This window comes from Coptis chinensis, chromosome 1, assembly GCF_015680905.1.
Source record: "Coptis chinensis isolate HL-2020 chromosome 1, ASM1568090v1, whole genome shotgun sequence".
NCBI classification, from domain to species: domain Eukaryota; kingdom Viridiplantae; phylum Streptophyta; class Magnoliopsida; order Ranunculales; family Ranunculaceae; genus Coptis; species Coptis chinensis.
Window position 1 is genome coordinate 61,416,614 of NC_141456.1, and position 17,249 is coordinate 61,433,862.

Sequence of the window (17,249 nt, forward strand, 5' to 3'; positions counted from 1 at the left end):
CATGAAAACGTTAGATTGCTAATAACGCAAACTCCCTTGGTGGATTAGGGCTGTAATCAGTAGAAACAAAAGAAAATTGGTGTTGCTCCACCAACGAGGAGTTTACCTAGAGTCTATTTGCTTCCCTCGGGGTTGACACGTCGGACTTGACTATTTGGTAGTTTGTTATCTCAACCAATCTTAGTTTCGAATAGTTTTATTAAGAATATTTTCCTTAAAAAAACTAATCTCCCAAAAAAGTGTTGTTCGGGGACAAAGATAAGTCGTCATTCCACTTACCAAAGTCGGTTAGTATACTCCCATAGTGGGAGTTTTAAGCCTACCATGAAAATATGTAAATCCTAAGGCCATTCATCGCCAATTGGTTTGAGTTGGTTGCTTCAAATTTAAGATGATATCAGAATGGGCTATTTGCCCCAATGGGGCAATGTATTCCAAGTCACCCACTATAATTGAAGTCCACGATTAGGCCCAAGTCACACCACACGTGACGGGGCGTGTTGAGATATATAGTCCCAGCCTAGTATTATATAGATTCTGGAGCCACTCCACTCCACTCATTACAAGCTCCCAAAAAAAAATCTTGTTGCGAAACAATCTCAATATGAATTACGTAATTTGAAAAATAATTGCTTTTGGTTTAATTTTTCTCCTTTTTTACATAAGTTCTTTCCTCTCGGATTTATCTCATGTTTTACCGAAGTAACTCTGCATTAAAACAAAGAATCAAACGTTTACTCCAACAGAAAGTCCAACAAGGTTCCAGTATTATAAATCTAAAAATGATTACTATTGTGAAAGAAGCCAGGATCAGTTGACATGCATCCTTCTTAATGACATTTTCTTTTCTTTTTTGAACTTGTGGAAACCAATTTTTTTATCTCTTTCTTCTGCTTTTTTCGAAAATGTAGACATTTATTACGGAGTTTAGATCTCTAGCCCCAAGAACTTTGACTAAATGACTTACCCCCCACTCCAAAAGAACTTTGAAAAAATGACTCCCCCCTCCCCAAACTTTACAGCACGTGTGACAGTTATCCTTCATGTCAAGCCAATTAAAAAGACAAGACTACGCTTCCCAACCTAAAATTACACAAACACCCCCTTGACTTCTCAAGACCAAATTTGACAGGGTTTACAAATTTTCCATTAAGTGGTCCACAAAATTGATCTCGATGGACATGTGTCTTGATCTCGATGGTCCACAAAATTTAATCCTATGAATGTGATTTACTTAAAAGCAAACACCTATTTTAATATAGACCGTCCATTCAAATTGATCCTACGATTAATTCATTGTCTTCATCCTCTAGCAAAAAACATTTTCTAAAGCTCTTCATCAACTAATTGTAAATCCTTTAAACAAGATCCAACTGAAATTGATCGATATATGCCATTCCCTTTAAATGAGATGTTTCCAACGTTTTTAGTGACCTATCTTTGAGAAGTCAAAGTACAGTATTAAATCCTTTATCATTCAAGTCTAGTAGGAATTGATCGTTGACATCTTCACACGAAAATTCAAGACTGCAATTTTATAATGGTTGGGGACTGTAATCAACATTTGATTCTTGTATCTCACTGTGTACATTGTTCTAGCATCTTGAATTTCAACGTGTGCTACTTATTTAGCTTCAATTTCCATAGCTTTTTTTTTTTTTTCTAATTCATATCCCTCCCTCCCCACCACCACCACCACACACACACACACACACACACACAGCAGGTTTGTTAACAAAGTAAGAGGAGTGTTGCAGAAACTCCAATGTTGTATTAAATATTAAAATGGATAAAATTCACAAAGATGAGTTCTTGTATGGACTTTGAATTCTCAATGCCATTATCAGTTGGCATACAAATGACCTTGGGCCAAGATTGCCGTACAGTACTAAGAAGTTCTATAAAAGCACTTCGGGCAGTGTCTTCATTATCACAGCGTATACATTGAAAAGGTAAGCATTTCTTTTGGAACTTCAGTTGTAAGACATTATTATCCCCTCAATTAGCTCGTGCCCAACTGTAACACCATTATATATCTTGGAACTGATTATGTACAAGATGTGATGACGAGCATGGAATCGTTGTCAAGAAAGGAATGATAGAGATTAAAGAAGATTTGACAATATCCATTACTATCTTGTCAAATAATATCAGATATATTGTGTATGGAAAACATGTAGAATTATATTTCAAATAACTATTCTTCAATTCTTCATAGGAAGTTATCAAACCCTACCCATAAGTTGTATACAGATTCAAGATCAATGGTACTTATGAATACCCTGCTAGATTATGCAATTTAGAAGTTACAGCACGAGATATAATCTTAGGAAAAAATAAATAAGTAAATAAATGCTAAAAACTGTGAGTATACTGAACCAAACATACCAAAGGAGGAGCACATGCAAAGCAAGCACTTTCCCCAGGAATCAGCAATTGTATGTGACCAGAAACAGCATCTTCAGATACACCTGAAAAAGGTTTTTTTTCCTTGTCAATATCTTGTTTACTAGTTTTTAATAAAACTGACATACATCAGTACATGTACATATTGTAGCATCATGATTTCAAGGGATTTGAAAAATCTTGCAACAGAAGAACACATGCATCGAAGACATAGTTATATACAATCAACAGTTCTGTATTACCAGAAACAACATCCTCATACAGCTGAAAATATTATTTTTCATGTCAATATCCTATTTTTTCTTTAACTCTTTGAGTGTCAACATTGACGTATAGAGTACGTATTCAGCAACATGTTTTAAGGATTCAACTCTTTTGCAACACACATAAATTTGAAAGTCAGAGATGCTTTAAAATCCAATTATTTGGAATGCCGAGATATGCACATCCAATTATGTGTCTGATAGATTTAAGTTTTCAGAGATAACTTTATCTTTCACTAAATTAAACTAATAGTTGACTGAATTTGATAATACTAGCTCAATACTGAACAGTTACAAAATTCCAATGAATGGGGTTATTGTTATGTGTTGTTTCAGTACAGCACAACGACATAAGTAATTACAACAATCACCAGCTTCTATTTTAAAGAGCATGAAAAGCATTAAATCATTTACAATGGTACTACCACAAGTATAGTTTTAGTTCTCACATAGCAGCAGTAATAGAAATTATCAATTTAGAAAGCGAGTAGCAATTATCTTACCAGACTCCATCCAGGTCTGACTCAGTTCATTGCAAGCCTGAATAACCACCAGCACATCAGATATGACATGAAAAATACTAAAAAAAAAATCCTAAAGATACAAAGACACGTCACAAATAATTGCTGATACAGAAGGGGGTTTTTAAACAAACAAGTTTGAAACTTTGAAAATGAAGAAACCCAAAACTATAACTTTGACAAATATGGTTACTGACCCAGATCCTTAATTATCCATTCTTGTTACCTGGTTTACAACCATCCGTGCTTCATAATTATCCACACAGCTCAACACAAGATCGACTCCAGTTCCATTTGCAGTCGAGCCGAAATTCTGATTCCTCAAGCTTTCCATGAATGTATCAAAACCTTCCATCGTTGTTATGTTCAATGTGTAGCTCTAAACATGTTAAACAGCAATCATTACAGAGAAGGAAATTAGAAACAGAGATGGAGGTAAAGAAACGAATTACAGTGAACCAAAATCTAATTTGCTCTTTATTCATTATCAAATGGAAAAAGTCTAATCTGCAAGCAACTAATTTGTTAGATTATCACCAATATCAGTTTTGTGAACGTCATATTTTATTCAAATCATTAAATATAGGAACATGGTTAGTTGTTAATGGGGAACTCCAAGGGGGCGATTTTATTCTTTAGGGATAATTGAGTCTTTACAAAAAAATTGGGAAAAACATGGAAAAAACACAAGAGATGAGAGACATAGGCATCGTTAGCCCAAGCACACCAAATCGTGAGGAGAGTATAGATGAATATGGAGAGCTCACAGCGGGCAAGTTCGAAACGATCTTTGGCCAAGGATCATTAGAGAAATTCATGCAAAAACGCTTGATGAAAATTCACAGAGACATGTTGACCCAACAGGAGGAACAAGAAGAGAATGAGGATGAGTCAGCTCGAGGAATTGACCCAGATGGCTCAGCAAAACCAGTGGTAACCAAAGCAATAGTTCCAGCTCTGCTACAAGAAGTTGTTTAAGAGCAAACCAATGATGGGCCAGAGTAGCAGCAGTACTCAAAGCGTTGCTGCCGTTGTTTCAGCAGCAAAAACTAGCTCCTGGGTAGATGTTTTGGGCCGAGAAGCTGTTGGAAAAGAAACACTAAGATACATTCCGCCTACAATGGTGAATGGAAAACCAGTCATCCATGTCCAAAGCTCAAAATTTTCGCTGGTTAATGACAAATATGAGAAATTGGTGGTGGGGTATTTCATTGGTAGACGCCCCAGCTATGGGTATGTGAAAGATGTTGTTAGCAAGACGTGGAGGCTTCAGCACAAGTTCACGATGCAAACACGGGGAGACTGTGTTTACATTTAAATTTGAGAGTGAGGATGACAGAAGAAAGGTGCTGGATATAGGCTCATTTCATGTTGCAAGTAAACTGCTTGTAATAAGGCCATGGAAACTCTTCATAGAATCAGAAGTGTCCGAACTGAAAACCTTACCGATTTGGGTGATCATGAAACGGCTGCCAATGGAGTTGTGGGATAAGGAAGGTTTTAGTTTGGCTGGGAGTGCCATTAGGGTGCCACTATTTGCAGACAAACTTACGGAAGATAAGAGGAGGACCTCATATGCAAGAGTATGTATTGAGGTAGATATTGATTGTCCATATCCTGAAGGTCCAACGGTAGTGGTGGATCAGAAAAAGGCTTTTGATGGAGCTTTCGAGTACAATTGGAAACCTCCTCTAGGTTCGGAATGTAAGGTATTTTGTCACCTGGATACCCACTGTGCCAAACAGCTAGCAAAAAAAGGTAACATGAGGCAAAAGAAGGAAGTCTGGCTAAAGAAAGATAGGACACAAGCAGCCCAGAAGGGTCTGACCCCAGCTGGAGAAACCCAACCCAAAGGAACTGAGACAGAAGGAGAAGGACAGGGAAATACAAAAGTGGATGAAGCACTCACTATAACTGATCAGGGGGAGTGGGAGACTCCGACCAGGAAGCATACCACCAAGCAGAAACGCCAGCAATTACCAGAGAGGGAAGGCACCCAAGGTACTGAAGCACCATGTTCTGAGAACCCAGTGACTAAGGAGACACAGGACACTCAAGGTGAGAAACATGGAAGGAACAAAGGGGTAGAAACAGAAACAACAGAGGATGCAGCTGAAAAAGGGACATCGAGCGGAGGAGGGACTGACATGCATTGGGAAAAACAGAAAGGTCCAACTGAAATCAAAGACATTCACAAACAAGGGAAGTCTTTACACATCCTCAGAAGGCCAGAGGCATCAGGCACAAGTAAGAAGGGCAATCCACAGAGTGGGTCTCAGTTTGGCCCACTGTCCACTCAAAATTAATTTTTTATGATTAGTGTGGGCTGTTGGAATATACGGGGACTTAATAAAAGGTTCATGCAGTATGAAATAAAGGATATGATTAGAAGATCAGAGCTGAGCATTATGGGTATTGTTGAGACAAGAGTTAAACTACAGAATGTGCAAGCAGTGAGTAATGTATGTTGTCCAGGCTAGCTAGTCGAGCATAACTATGAACACAGTGACTTGGGTAGAATATGGTGCTGTTAGAATCCACAGACATGTAGAATGAGTCTCATAGAGAAAGATGCGCAAAGCATAACCATGGATGTCTCACTGATGAGTGGGAAGATTTTGTCACCTCAGTAGTATATGGATCGAATAACCGAGAAAGGACTGCATTATGGAGGAACCTGATTCCACTCTCTTCTATTCAGAAACCATGGATGATACTCAGGAATTTTAATTCAGTGCTGAGCCCACAAGAGAGGGTCGGGGGAACAGAAACAAGGCCACACCGCTACTCGGATCTGTTGCAATGTGTCACTATGAGTGGACTGATGGATCTGAAACAGACAGGAAACTTCTCAACATGGAACAATAAGCAGGAACAGAGAGCATGGAGAAAGCTTGGCAGAGTTATGGTGAATGCTGAGTGGGTGAGTGAGCACGTTTACTGATAAGGCACATTACAAGAGCCCCGAGGCAATTTATAATCACTCGTCCATAGTGGTAGCGTCAACCAGAAGCACAGGGAGGTATAAAAAATCTTTTCGCTTCTTCAATTACTGGATTCAACAAGAGGGATTCAGAGAAGTTATTCAGGGGGCATGGGACATTCCTATTGTAGGCAACCCGATGTTCACATTTATGACAAAATTGAAACATGCGAAAGATGCACTGATCAAATGGAATGGGGAGAGAGGAAGGATAACATCTGAGAAAGAGGAAGCAGAGAAGGCAATAGCTGAAATCCAGGGGAGACTACAGACTCAGCCCCTCAGCCATGAGTACAACATACAACAGAAAGTGCTAACAGCTAGGTATGTTAAAGCAGCGGTGGCCGAGGAGTCAGAATGCAAACAAAAGTCGAGAGATCAGGTGGTGACTCTAGGGGACAACAATACAACATATTTCTTCAACTCTATTGAGGTTAGAAGGATGACTAACAAGATCAACTGTCTTACAGATGAGCATGGTACAGTGTATGAAGACTTAGCTGACATCGGAAATGAATGTGTCAAGTACCACCAAGAGATGTACAGCCCTGAGGTGTTAGAGGAACTGGATTTCACAGAAATGGGGGACATTCAGGTCGCCCAGGTGGATGAGAATACTAAGAATCTGCTTGTTCAGGAGGTAACGCGAGATGAGATCATTGAGTGTCTTGCCCACATAGAAGATGACAAGGCTCCGGGCAGTGATGAGTTTTCTGCACTATTTTTCAAAGCGGCTTGGAGAATAGTGGGAGATGACTTTGTAAAGGCAGTTAGGAATTTCTTCAGATCGGGCAGGATTCTACAGGAGGTGAATGCCACATGCATAACCTTGATACCAAAAGTGCTATCGCCTAATTCACTAGCAGATTATAAACCCATTGCATACTACAATGTGATCTACAAGTGCATAACCAAGATAATTACATGCAGGATGAAGGCATTTATGCCTCAAGTGATATCTCTCAATTAGTCCATGTTTATTGCTGAGCGATGCATTCAGGATAATGTGTTACTGTCCCATGAGTTGCTACACAATTATCATAGAGACAAGGACCCCCGAGATGTGCAGCGAAGATTAACTTAAAGGTGTATGATACAATGAGATGGGAAGCAATGAGATATGCCCTCAACAAAATTGGAATTCCTCCAATGTTTGTCAGTTGGATACAAAATTACATCGAAACCCCCAGTTATAGCATAATGATCAACGGAACACCTTTTGGGTATTTCAGAGGCAGGAAAGAAATCAAGCAAGGAGATCATCTATCACCATATTTGTTTATGCTTGTCATGGATTTTTTCACCCAAATGATTCGGAAACGAGTTGACAAAGAGAGTTACCGCCTACATCCCAAATGCTCCAACCTGATAGTAACGCACTTATCCTTCGCTGATGACCTCATTGCCTTCATGAATGGGGATCTAAATACAGTGAGCACACTCAAAAATACCTTTCAAAGCTTAGCCAGATGCATGGGGCTACAAGTGAATTTTCAGAAGAGTCAAATGTTCTACTTGGGAATTTCAGACACTGTTGTTGTTCAAATAGGGGAGATACTACAATTTTCGAGAGGGGCACTTCCAATCAAGTATCTTGGGCTCCCGTTGATTATCACAAGATTAAAAGCCAAAGATTGTACTCCATTGATAGAAAAGGTGAGACAAATAATTCAGGCGTGGAAAGGTAGAGCGTTGTCCTATGCAGGAAGACTCTAACTTCTTAAGGCAATTCTAAATGGAATGAGTGTATAATGGACAACATCCTTTGTGTTACCTCAATCGACAATTGATGCGCCATCAATTAGCTATGCAGAAACTTTCTATGGAATGGACCTGAGTGTTCCACGTCTCATGCATGATTAGTTGGGATGACATTTGTTTTCCTTATGAAGAAAGGGGATCGGGATTTGAAATTTTAAAAAGTGCTGAATGTAGCAACAAACCTCAAGCATCTCTAGAACCTTGTCAGCTCGAGCAATACCTTATGGACCAAATGGGTTATAAAGAATTTGATCCGAAATAGAAATATTTGGCAGCTCAAGATCCTCATTGACTGCTCCTGGGTATGGCGCAATATACTGAAGAAACGGAAAGAAGCTCAGAACATAGTTCAACACCAAATTGGTGATGGCAAAGGTACTCAGTTTTGGTTGGATCCATGGCACCCCGAAAGTATTTTGAAAGGCAAGTTTCTCCTATCACTCACATATAACTCTTTTGGACGGGTGTAATAGGTGTGGGACCACTAGATCATAGCCCACACCTTCTTAGGTTAAATATAAACTCTGAGATTGTGTGGCCATGCAAGTATGCCACTCTTCTCCTTCTCTGCCTCTTTCTTCTTCTAACTCTTGCCCTTTGATTAACCAAAACTAACTTGGTATCGGAGCGGTCTCCTCTATCAAATCTCTTCTCTCCCTTCCACCAAGCCACACAAACCACAAAAGGACAAAACAAAACCTTGCTGAACAGGGGGAGGAACTCCTCTCCCCTTGTTCAATCTGATCCAAACTTGGATCTTTATCCTATGATGATACTCTACTAATCTTTGGCATTATTTATATATGTTTTTTGTTACTGTTGTTTGTTGATACAGTCAAATGGAAGACTATTTGAACGGTTTGTTAATTGTTTTTTTTTCCGACTTGATGGTATGATAGGATATCTATGGATTGTTGGATTAGTGATCTGATTATTGTCGTCTAGTGCTTCCTTATTCTTTTTTTTTTTTGTTTTGAATCTCTAGAGATTATTGTCCCGTTTGCTACACTTTTTTTTCTCTTTTGAAAGCTACTATTTTGCACTATGGCTGAACCCAAAACTGCCCAATCCGTCTTGCCTCTTGTTGATGATTTCTTGTATGTTGGTAAGTCTCTTACGTCTGTCAAGTTTAATGGACACAATTATCTTACCTGGAAACACGCTATCTCACACTTTTTGATTGGAAAGAGGAAACTAAAGTATGTTAATGATGAACCACCGGATAAAAAGGACTCAGGATATGATGACTAGGTTGCTGAAAACTCAATGGTAATGACTTGGCTTTAGAATAGTATGGAGCCATATGTGGCTGTGAATGTGCAATTGCTTGACACAATAAAGAAAATCTGGGTTTCTCTACATGAGATGTACTCTCAAGAAAATAATGTCACCATAATTCATGATCTGTTCTCGACTATGTTTGACTTGAAACAAGCAGAAAGCACATCTATTAACGAGTATTTTAGCAAGTTTAAGGGACTTTGGGATGAATGGCTTGTTTATCACCCTTACACCACGGATCTTAAGATTCAGAAGGAACAACGAGATCAAATGCAGACTATGATGTTCTTACATAGTCTCAATTCTGAGTATACTACATTTAAAGACCAAATTCTTGCTGGCGAGACCATACCCATGGCCTCTCAAGCTCTTTCTCGACTCATGAGGAAGAAACAGGAAAACGTAGTGACTTTACCACACCCTATGGAGAGTTCAGTACTGATTTCTTCAGGATTTCGTGGAGGCCGTGGTAATGGTAGTGGAAGTGTTCGTGGCGACCGTGGTGGTGGTCGTGGTAGTAAACGTGGTGGCGGTCGTGGAGGCCGAGGTAACCTGGGTCATCTAAAATGTACTTTTTGTGGTCGAACTAACCACTTGGAGGACAGGTGTTGGAAGAAATATGGCAAACCTGAGTGGGCTAATCAAGTTTTTGAGGAATCTTCTACTTCTAATGTTTTTGTTCCCTTAGCGGGAGCTGTCTCCCCAGCTTCTTCATTTGCCGGTATGCGTGATGAAATACTGCATCAAATTATTCACCAACTTTCAAATCTGCCGCCTTCTAATCATGTTCCTACAACGGCAACACTTGCTAATTCAGGTAATACAACATTTATGGATACTTCACCCTCATCATGGGTGATTGATTCTGGTGCAAGTTCACATAGTTGGTAATATATCTCATTTTGATCATTTTATGCCTTCTTAATCCAATATTATTCTTGTTGATGGATCCTCTCGACCGGTTCTTGGAACTGAAGTCTTACAACCCACCAAGAATTTAACTTTAAAATCTAGTTTATATGTTCCAACATTTCCATTTAATTTGTTATCCATGAGCCAATTGACCAAGTCCATGAATTGTTCCATAACAGTTACCCCAACATCTTGTGTATTTCAGGATCTCACAACCAAGGCCCAAAATATCGAATTCGATGAATATTTCGATGTACTCAAAAACCAATATATATCGAAAATATCAAAAATATCTATTTTTTTGTTGATCAGTCAAAATTTTATTTTGTATGTCGATATATCAGAAATATCATCAATAATATCGGAAATATCATCAATATATCGATCAAAGTCAACAATTTATATCGGTCAATATATATTGTTATATTAGAAATTACAATATATATCGAGAAAAAAAGAATTTAATATTCGGTTGAAATATATCAAATATATCCATGTCGGTGTACCAAAAAAACGATATATATTGGCGATATATCGGATATATCGACAATATTTTGGGCCTTGCTCACGACGAGGATTGTGATTGGTTCAAGACATGAAAAAAATGGGTTATATTATCTAAATGTTGCAAAGTCAAGTTCACCTTCCGCTTTGAGTGCTTCAATTTCTGCCTACCAGTGGCATTGTCGGTTAGGTCATCCATCAGTTGATAGGTTAAGGATGTTAATTCCACAGTTGAGTCCAATGTCTATATTAGAATGTGATGTTTGTCAATTAGGCAAGCACCACCGTAGTTCTTTCCCTAGTCGTGGTGTTCAACGTCAATCGAGTCATTTTGATCTTATACACACAAATATTTGGGGTCCTACTCGAATAAAAAGCACTCTTGGTTATTCTTATTTTGTTATCTTTGTGGAATGATTTTTCTCGCATGACTCGGTTGTTTTATTAAAAGATAGATCTAAATTACCTCATGTTTTTATGTCATTTTACAATGAGATTTTGACACAATTTGACAAAAAGATTAAAATTTTGCATTCAGATAATGCTCTTGAATATGCTAGGAGTACTACTCTCCAAGCCTTTTGTGCTAAAAGGGGCCTTATTCATCAGACCACTTGTCCACATACGTCTCAACAGAATGGTGTTGCTGAGCGTAAACATAGACACTTGTTGGATGTAGCCCGCACTTTAATGTTCACTACACATGTTCCCAAAACCTTTTGGGTTGATGTTGTCCTTACTGCATGCTACCTCATTAATCGAATGCCATCTCCTGTCTTGGGTCAAAAGAGTCCTTTCTCTTTACTTTATCCTTCCCAAAATCCATTCGCTTTATCACCACGGGTGTTTGGTTGTGTAGCCTTTGTTCATAACTTAGGTCCTGGTCAAGATAAACTAGCTCCTCATTCCACCAAGTGTGTCTTTCTTGGCTACCCTCATACCCAAAAAGGGTATCAATGTTATTCTCCTACGACTCGTCACTATTTTGTTAGTGCTGACATTACCTTTTTTGAGTCAATTCGATATTTTTCGTCCACTGGTCAAATTTATGATACTAGATTTATGATACTGACTTGGTCTCATCTGGCCAGGGGGAGTTCTTGTTGCCAATGATTCCATCTACAGTGTCTGTCTCCACATGCAGTGTCTCCACCTCCACCCACAGTAACTCCGCACCCATTTCAGGTTTATCGACATAAAAAGAATTGTCGTGAGCTCTCAAAGGTACCTGCCGTTAAACAATCACAGTCCTCACATGAGGTTCCTTCTGCGGTGTCAAAAACACCTAGAGTTGAAAATTCACTGCCCATATTTGAGATTTCTTCTTCGATAATCTCAAAAGCACCTACTGTTGAACAATCACAGTCCACGCTAGAGATCCCTCCTGAGTTTGACCTTGATGTACCCATTGCTCAAAGGAAAGATACTCGCCATTGCACCAATCCTTCTTCGGTTGTCTCAAAGGCTCCAATAGTTGAACAATCACTACCCCCACTAGAAATTCCTCCTGATCTTGATGTACCAATTGCTCAAAGGAAAGGTACTCGCCATTGCACCCAACACCCGCTCTCCAACTTTGTATCATTACACTGCATATCTCCATCTTTCCATTCCTTTGTTGCTGCTTTGTCTACTACATCTGTTCCTACTTCCTATACACAGGCTCTTACTTCACCAGGGTGGAAGCTTGCCATGAATGAGGAGATAGATACCCTTCGTGCCAATCTTAATTGGGAACTTGTTCATCTTCCCACTGGGAAGAAAACTATTGGATGTCGATGGGTTTATACAATTAAACATCTACCAGATGGTTCAATTGAACGTCTTAAAGCAAAGCTGGTAGCAAAAGGGTATACACAAACTTATGGGGTGGATTATATGGAGACGTTTTCTCCAGTTGCTCGTTTAGACTCCATGCGAATTTTAATATTTGTTGTTGTCCACTATAATTGGCCTTTGTACCAACTTGATATTAAAAATGCCTTCTTACATGGAGACCTTCAAGAGGAAGTGTACATGGATCAACCTACAGGTTACTGTGTCTAGAAATGAGCATATGGTTTGTCGTCTCAAGAAAGCTATCTATAGGCTAAAGCAAGCAATCACCTAGGGCCTAGTTTGATAAATTCAGCTCAGTGCTACTTCAATATGGCTTTAAGCGTTCATCCTCTGACCACTCAGTGTTTGTTCATCGCTCTATTGGGGGTATTGTTCTATTGATTAGTGTATGTAGACAACATCATTATAGGGAGTGATTCTACTGGTATCGCAAACTTGAAAACCCACCTTGCTACTCAGTTTCATACCAAAGACTTGGGTCTTTTTCGTTATTTCCTTGGCATTGAGGTAGCATGGTCCAAGGACAGTGTTGCATTATCACAAGGAAAATGTGTTAGATATTCTTTCTGATGCTGGGATTCTTGGCTCTCGACCTGTTGACACTCCCATGGATCCAGCTATAAAACTAGATGCTACACAGGGTGTGGTTTTCCAGATCCTGGTTGCTATCACCGCATGGTTGGTCATCTTATTTATTTAACTACCACTCATCCAGACATCACCTTTGTTGTTGGAGTTGTGAGTCAGTTCATGCATGCTCTTGGGCAACCTCATTGGGACACTGTAATCCGCATTTTGAGATATCTCAAGGGTGCTCCTGGCGAGAGTTTGATTTACCGGCGTTCTTTAAATTTGTTGATTTATGGATACTCCGATGCCGATTGGGCAGGTAGTATCATGGATAGATGCTCTAGATCTAGTTATTGCACCTTTGTTGGTGGTAATCTTGTCACATGGCGTAGCAAGAAACAAAGTGTGGTTGCTCGATCTAGTGTGGAGGTTGAGTATCGTGCTATGGCACATATTGCTAGTGAAATGTTGTGGGGTCGGTCTTTGCTTTATGACTTTGGGAACGTTCTCATCAGCCTATGGAGATGTATTGTGATAATCAAGCTGCAATCTTCATTGCCAATAACCCTGTGTTTCATAAGGGCACCAAACACATTAAAGTTGATTGTCATTTTATCCGAGACCTTTTGATGCGTAAATTGATTGCTACTCCCTATGTCAAATCTGAAGATCAGTTAGGTGATATCTTCACGAAGCCGTTGAGTCAAGTAATCCTTAATATGTTATGTTCCAAGCTAGGCATATTTGATTTATATGCTCCAGCTTTAGGGGGAGTTTTGGACAAGTGTAATAAGTGTGGGACCACTAGATCATGGCCCACACTTTATTAGGTTAAATATAAACTCTGAGATTTTGTGGTCATGCAAGTATGCTACTCTTCTCCTTCTCTGCCTCTCTTTTTTCTTCTAACTCTTGCCTTTTGATTAACCAAAACTAACTACTCAACGTGTCAACTGAATGCACATGTCAAAGCTCACATACCTGATATTACTCTAGCCATTGAAAAACCTAAAAGTAGGACATGGGACTGACAAGGTAATATGGACAGCTACAAAGCGCGGTGATTATAATCTCCGAGAGACCTATGATAGTGTAAGAACCACCAAAGCTTCAAACTCTTGGCACCATCTCGTCTGGTTTGCTAATAGAATTCCGCGGCATTTATTTATTGCATGGCTCACGCTCAAGGGGGGACTGAAAACAACAAGTTGAAAAATCGGGTGTTGTACTTGATGACACGTGTGTTGTGCTGGAAGGAAAGGAAAACCGAGGAACATATGTTCTTTCAATGCACATTTGCTCAATTCATATGGCAACACAATTTGAAGCAAGCAAGCTATGATAAACCAAGAAGTGTGAATTGGCAGACTGAACTTGAGTGGGTGTAACTCAAAACAAAAAGAAAAGGGGTGCAACAAGACATATTAAGGCTTCTATTTAATGGGTTCATTTATTGTGTGTGGCAAAAAAGGAACAGACACATCTTCCAACACAAAAACACAATAGCTTTGCAGGTTAATAAATTACTTATTCAAGATGTTTCCACAAAGCTCCATTCTCTTAAACTAGAAATGGACAAAGGGTCCAAAAGGAACAGGATCATACAGATGTGGGGTTTATCAGTGACACCGAGACAACATGAACTAAGGCAGTGCGTATGGGAGAAACCACCTACAAGAATGTGTTCACTCAACACAGATGGGTCTCTAAATGGTACACTAGGTGGGTGGGTGGGCAGTAGCAATTCGGAATTGTCAAAGGGAAGTGATTGTGGCTGCACAGGGAAGATTAGAGTACACGACAATCGATCTCATTGAGCTACAAGACCTCAAACTTGCTATGGATCACAAGTGTCTTATAATTCAATCCCAGATAGACTCTGCTACAGTTGTCTCATATTTGAAAGACACAGACAAACACCCATGGCACGCCAACCATCTGATGGGGTAGATTAATAGCTTAACAACATAATTACAAATGTTTACTCTCAAACATGTATTCCAAGAAGCAAACAAGTTGGCCTACATTTTGGCAGGACATATACCATCCATAAGTTCATGGTAATTATACCTAGCTCTTTTTCTGAGGATGTATGGAAAATTGTGCATGATGATGCCTCAGCAAAATATATGTAAGACTCTAATCCATGTAACCAAATTAGTGCTTTCATTTTAATAAAATAGGGGTAAAAGACCTCTCAAAAACCCTGCTTGCCTTTCAAAAGAAAAAAGAAAAAATCATTAAATATATTAGCTACCACAAGCAACAGCCAAGGAAAGCATAGAGGACAATGATTGTAGCTTGCTAACAAGATACATTTCACTTAGTTTTACAAAGTAATCATGGATGAATTAAAATAAATATGTTCAATTCTTGGTATCAGTTATGTTTCGGTATTAATGATGAACACCAATGCATGGTAAACATCTATTATCAGCTAAAAGGAATAATGTTAGAACATTTTCAGGATAAGTAATAGAATTATATTGTATATAAAAGAATACAAAGTGAGACATAAATGGTCGCCAGGATAGGAGTGGGGCGTCAAACTGTTTCCAACAATGTTTTCACATCAAATTTATCATGATCATTTCTTAGATTTCTGTTTTAAAAATAATCACAATATCACATCTGCAATCTTCCTACTTTATGTGATGTATGCTCATCCCTAGGGAAAAGCTTCTGCTTCCCCTCCCCAACTTTTACAATCCAATTAATAGCAGGACAGCCCTAAAAAATTATATATATGATATTCACACAAAATACTTTTCTAGTTCACTCTTTTGCTAGAGAGTTAGAATTACATATGTATTATGTAAGATGTAACCTTCTGACAGGTAATTCAGCATTTTGAAATGTTAAACCTGATATGATAAGAAACTTCGTTTTAGCGGAAAGAAAACCAAGTATTGCAGTGTAGAAGTAATTTTCTTCTACCTAACACACCAGACATCTGTCGTGCATGTTGCTAAGCACACAACATGGTTATGAACAAAGGAATTGAGTGAAGAAAATTGAATGATAAGCATACCCAAATAATTTCCAAACAGACCCATATATGAAGTCATACTTCACCACTCACCTCAAGCACAACATCGGGATTAATATCTGAAAGTGTCTGAACAGCAGCATCTGTCTTGGTCATACCAACCTATAATGGTAAGATGAGAAGCTGAATGAGAGACAGAAATATAATTTAAATTTCTTGTTGACCAGAAAGACTTTTATGCATATAGCCACAGTTAACAAAAAGCCATTATGTCGAACTATTGGGGGGGTTAAACATAAGTCCCTACTAACCATATCTAAACTTGCCTGAATCTCTTCCACAAAATACATCACTTGCAACTCTAGACACCCAAGTCAACTGGCTGTTTAACAGTTTCAAGAATGTAAGTTCTGGTCAGTCACATGATTGCTGGTGGATTTCACACCCGTCATGTTTATCAACTGTTTCCAAGCAAGAAAGTTTTTGTAAGATGATACTTCTTGTCATCCTTCACAGATATGCATCTTGAAATGTGGATAGAATGTCGGTGTCACTTGCCATCTCAAAGGTTTCAAGAATTCTCTCTTTATAACTGCTACTTGTAAACCAAGAACTCTGCCTTCTTTTCCTTTCATTTTCTAGAGTGTCTAAGTCAAGACTGTTAACAGTCCCAATTAAAAAGGTTGTAGAGATTCTAAAGGAGCAAGTTAAAGACTAAAAATCCTTAGAATTCTAATTATAGCAAATTGGTTACTACCAAAACCAGCTCCATCTCATTTGCATAACACAAGGATGTAGATCCTACGACAGTCATATTTGACAAAAAAAAGTGACAAGTTTGTTACTACGCCACAAACTGTTCTAGTATAACAGTTATCATTGGATGCAATAAACATTCAACAGAAATCTAGAATGTCTGAATGTCAGAAATTCATATGTGAGCCACTGACTCTTACTTGAGGTGAAGGAATTTTATAGTAAATTTACTTACAACAACACTTCATACAACCAAACAGTTGCATGCAGAAAGCCATAGTAAACTGAAAACTGCATTAGATGATACCAGGTTAAAACAAAGTGGGAACATAAAGCAACATTGTGAAACAGAGTCAAGAACTGAAAATAAGACTATTAAGTAGCAACTGTTGTGTTGTAAACTCTCTCAAAAACAATTTCATACGAGTTTAGACTCGTCTCATTTAAGTTCTTTTGAATCAACA

General features: G+C 38.7%; 1 protein-coding gene across 1 annotated transcript in view; it reads right to left on the bottom strand.

Moving 5' to 3' along the window:
* Window positions 1-16,245, bottom strand: part of LOC147524834 (ubiquitin-like modifier-activating enzyme 5) — a 25,378-nt gene extending 9,133 nt beyond the window's left edge. Inside the window, exons 1-4 of the mRNA XM_086604443.1 lie at window positions 16,123-16,245; window positions 3,417-3,569; window positions 3,173-3,209; window positions 2,389-2,471 (exon numbers count right to left, since the gene is read on the bottom strand). Of these exons, the coding sequence (XP_086460569.1) occupies window positions 2,389-2,471; window positions 3,173-3,209; window positions 3,417-3,569; window positions 16,123-16,185 (336 nt within the window). The 5' untranslated portion in view covers window positions 16,186-16,245. The remainder of the gene's footprint in view (window positions 1-2,388; window positions 2,472-3,172; window positions 3,210-3,416; window positions 3,570-16,122) is intronic.
* Window positions 16,246-17,249: the final 1,004 nt, after the last annotated feature.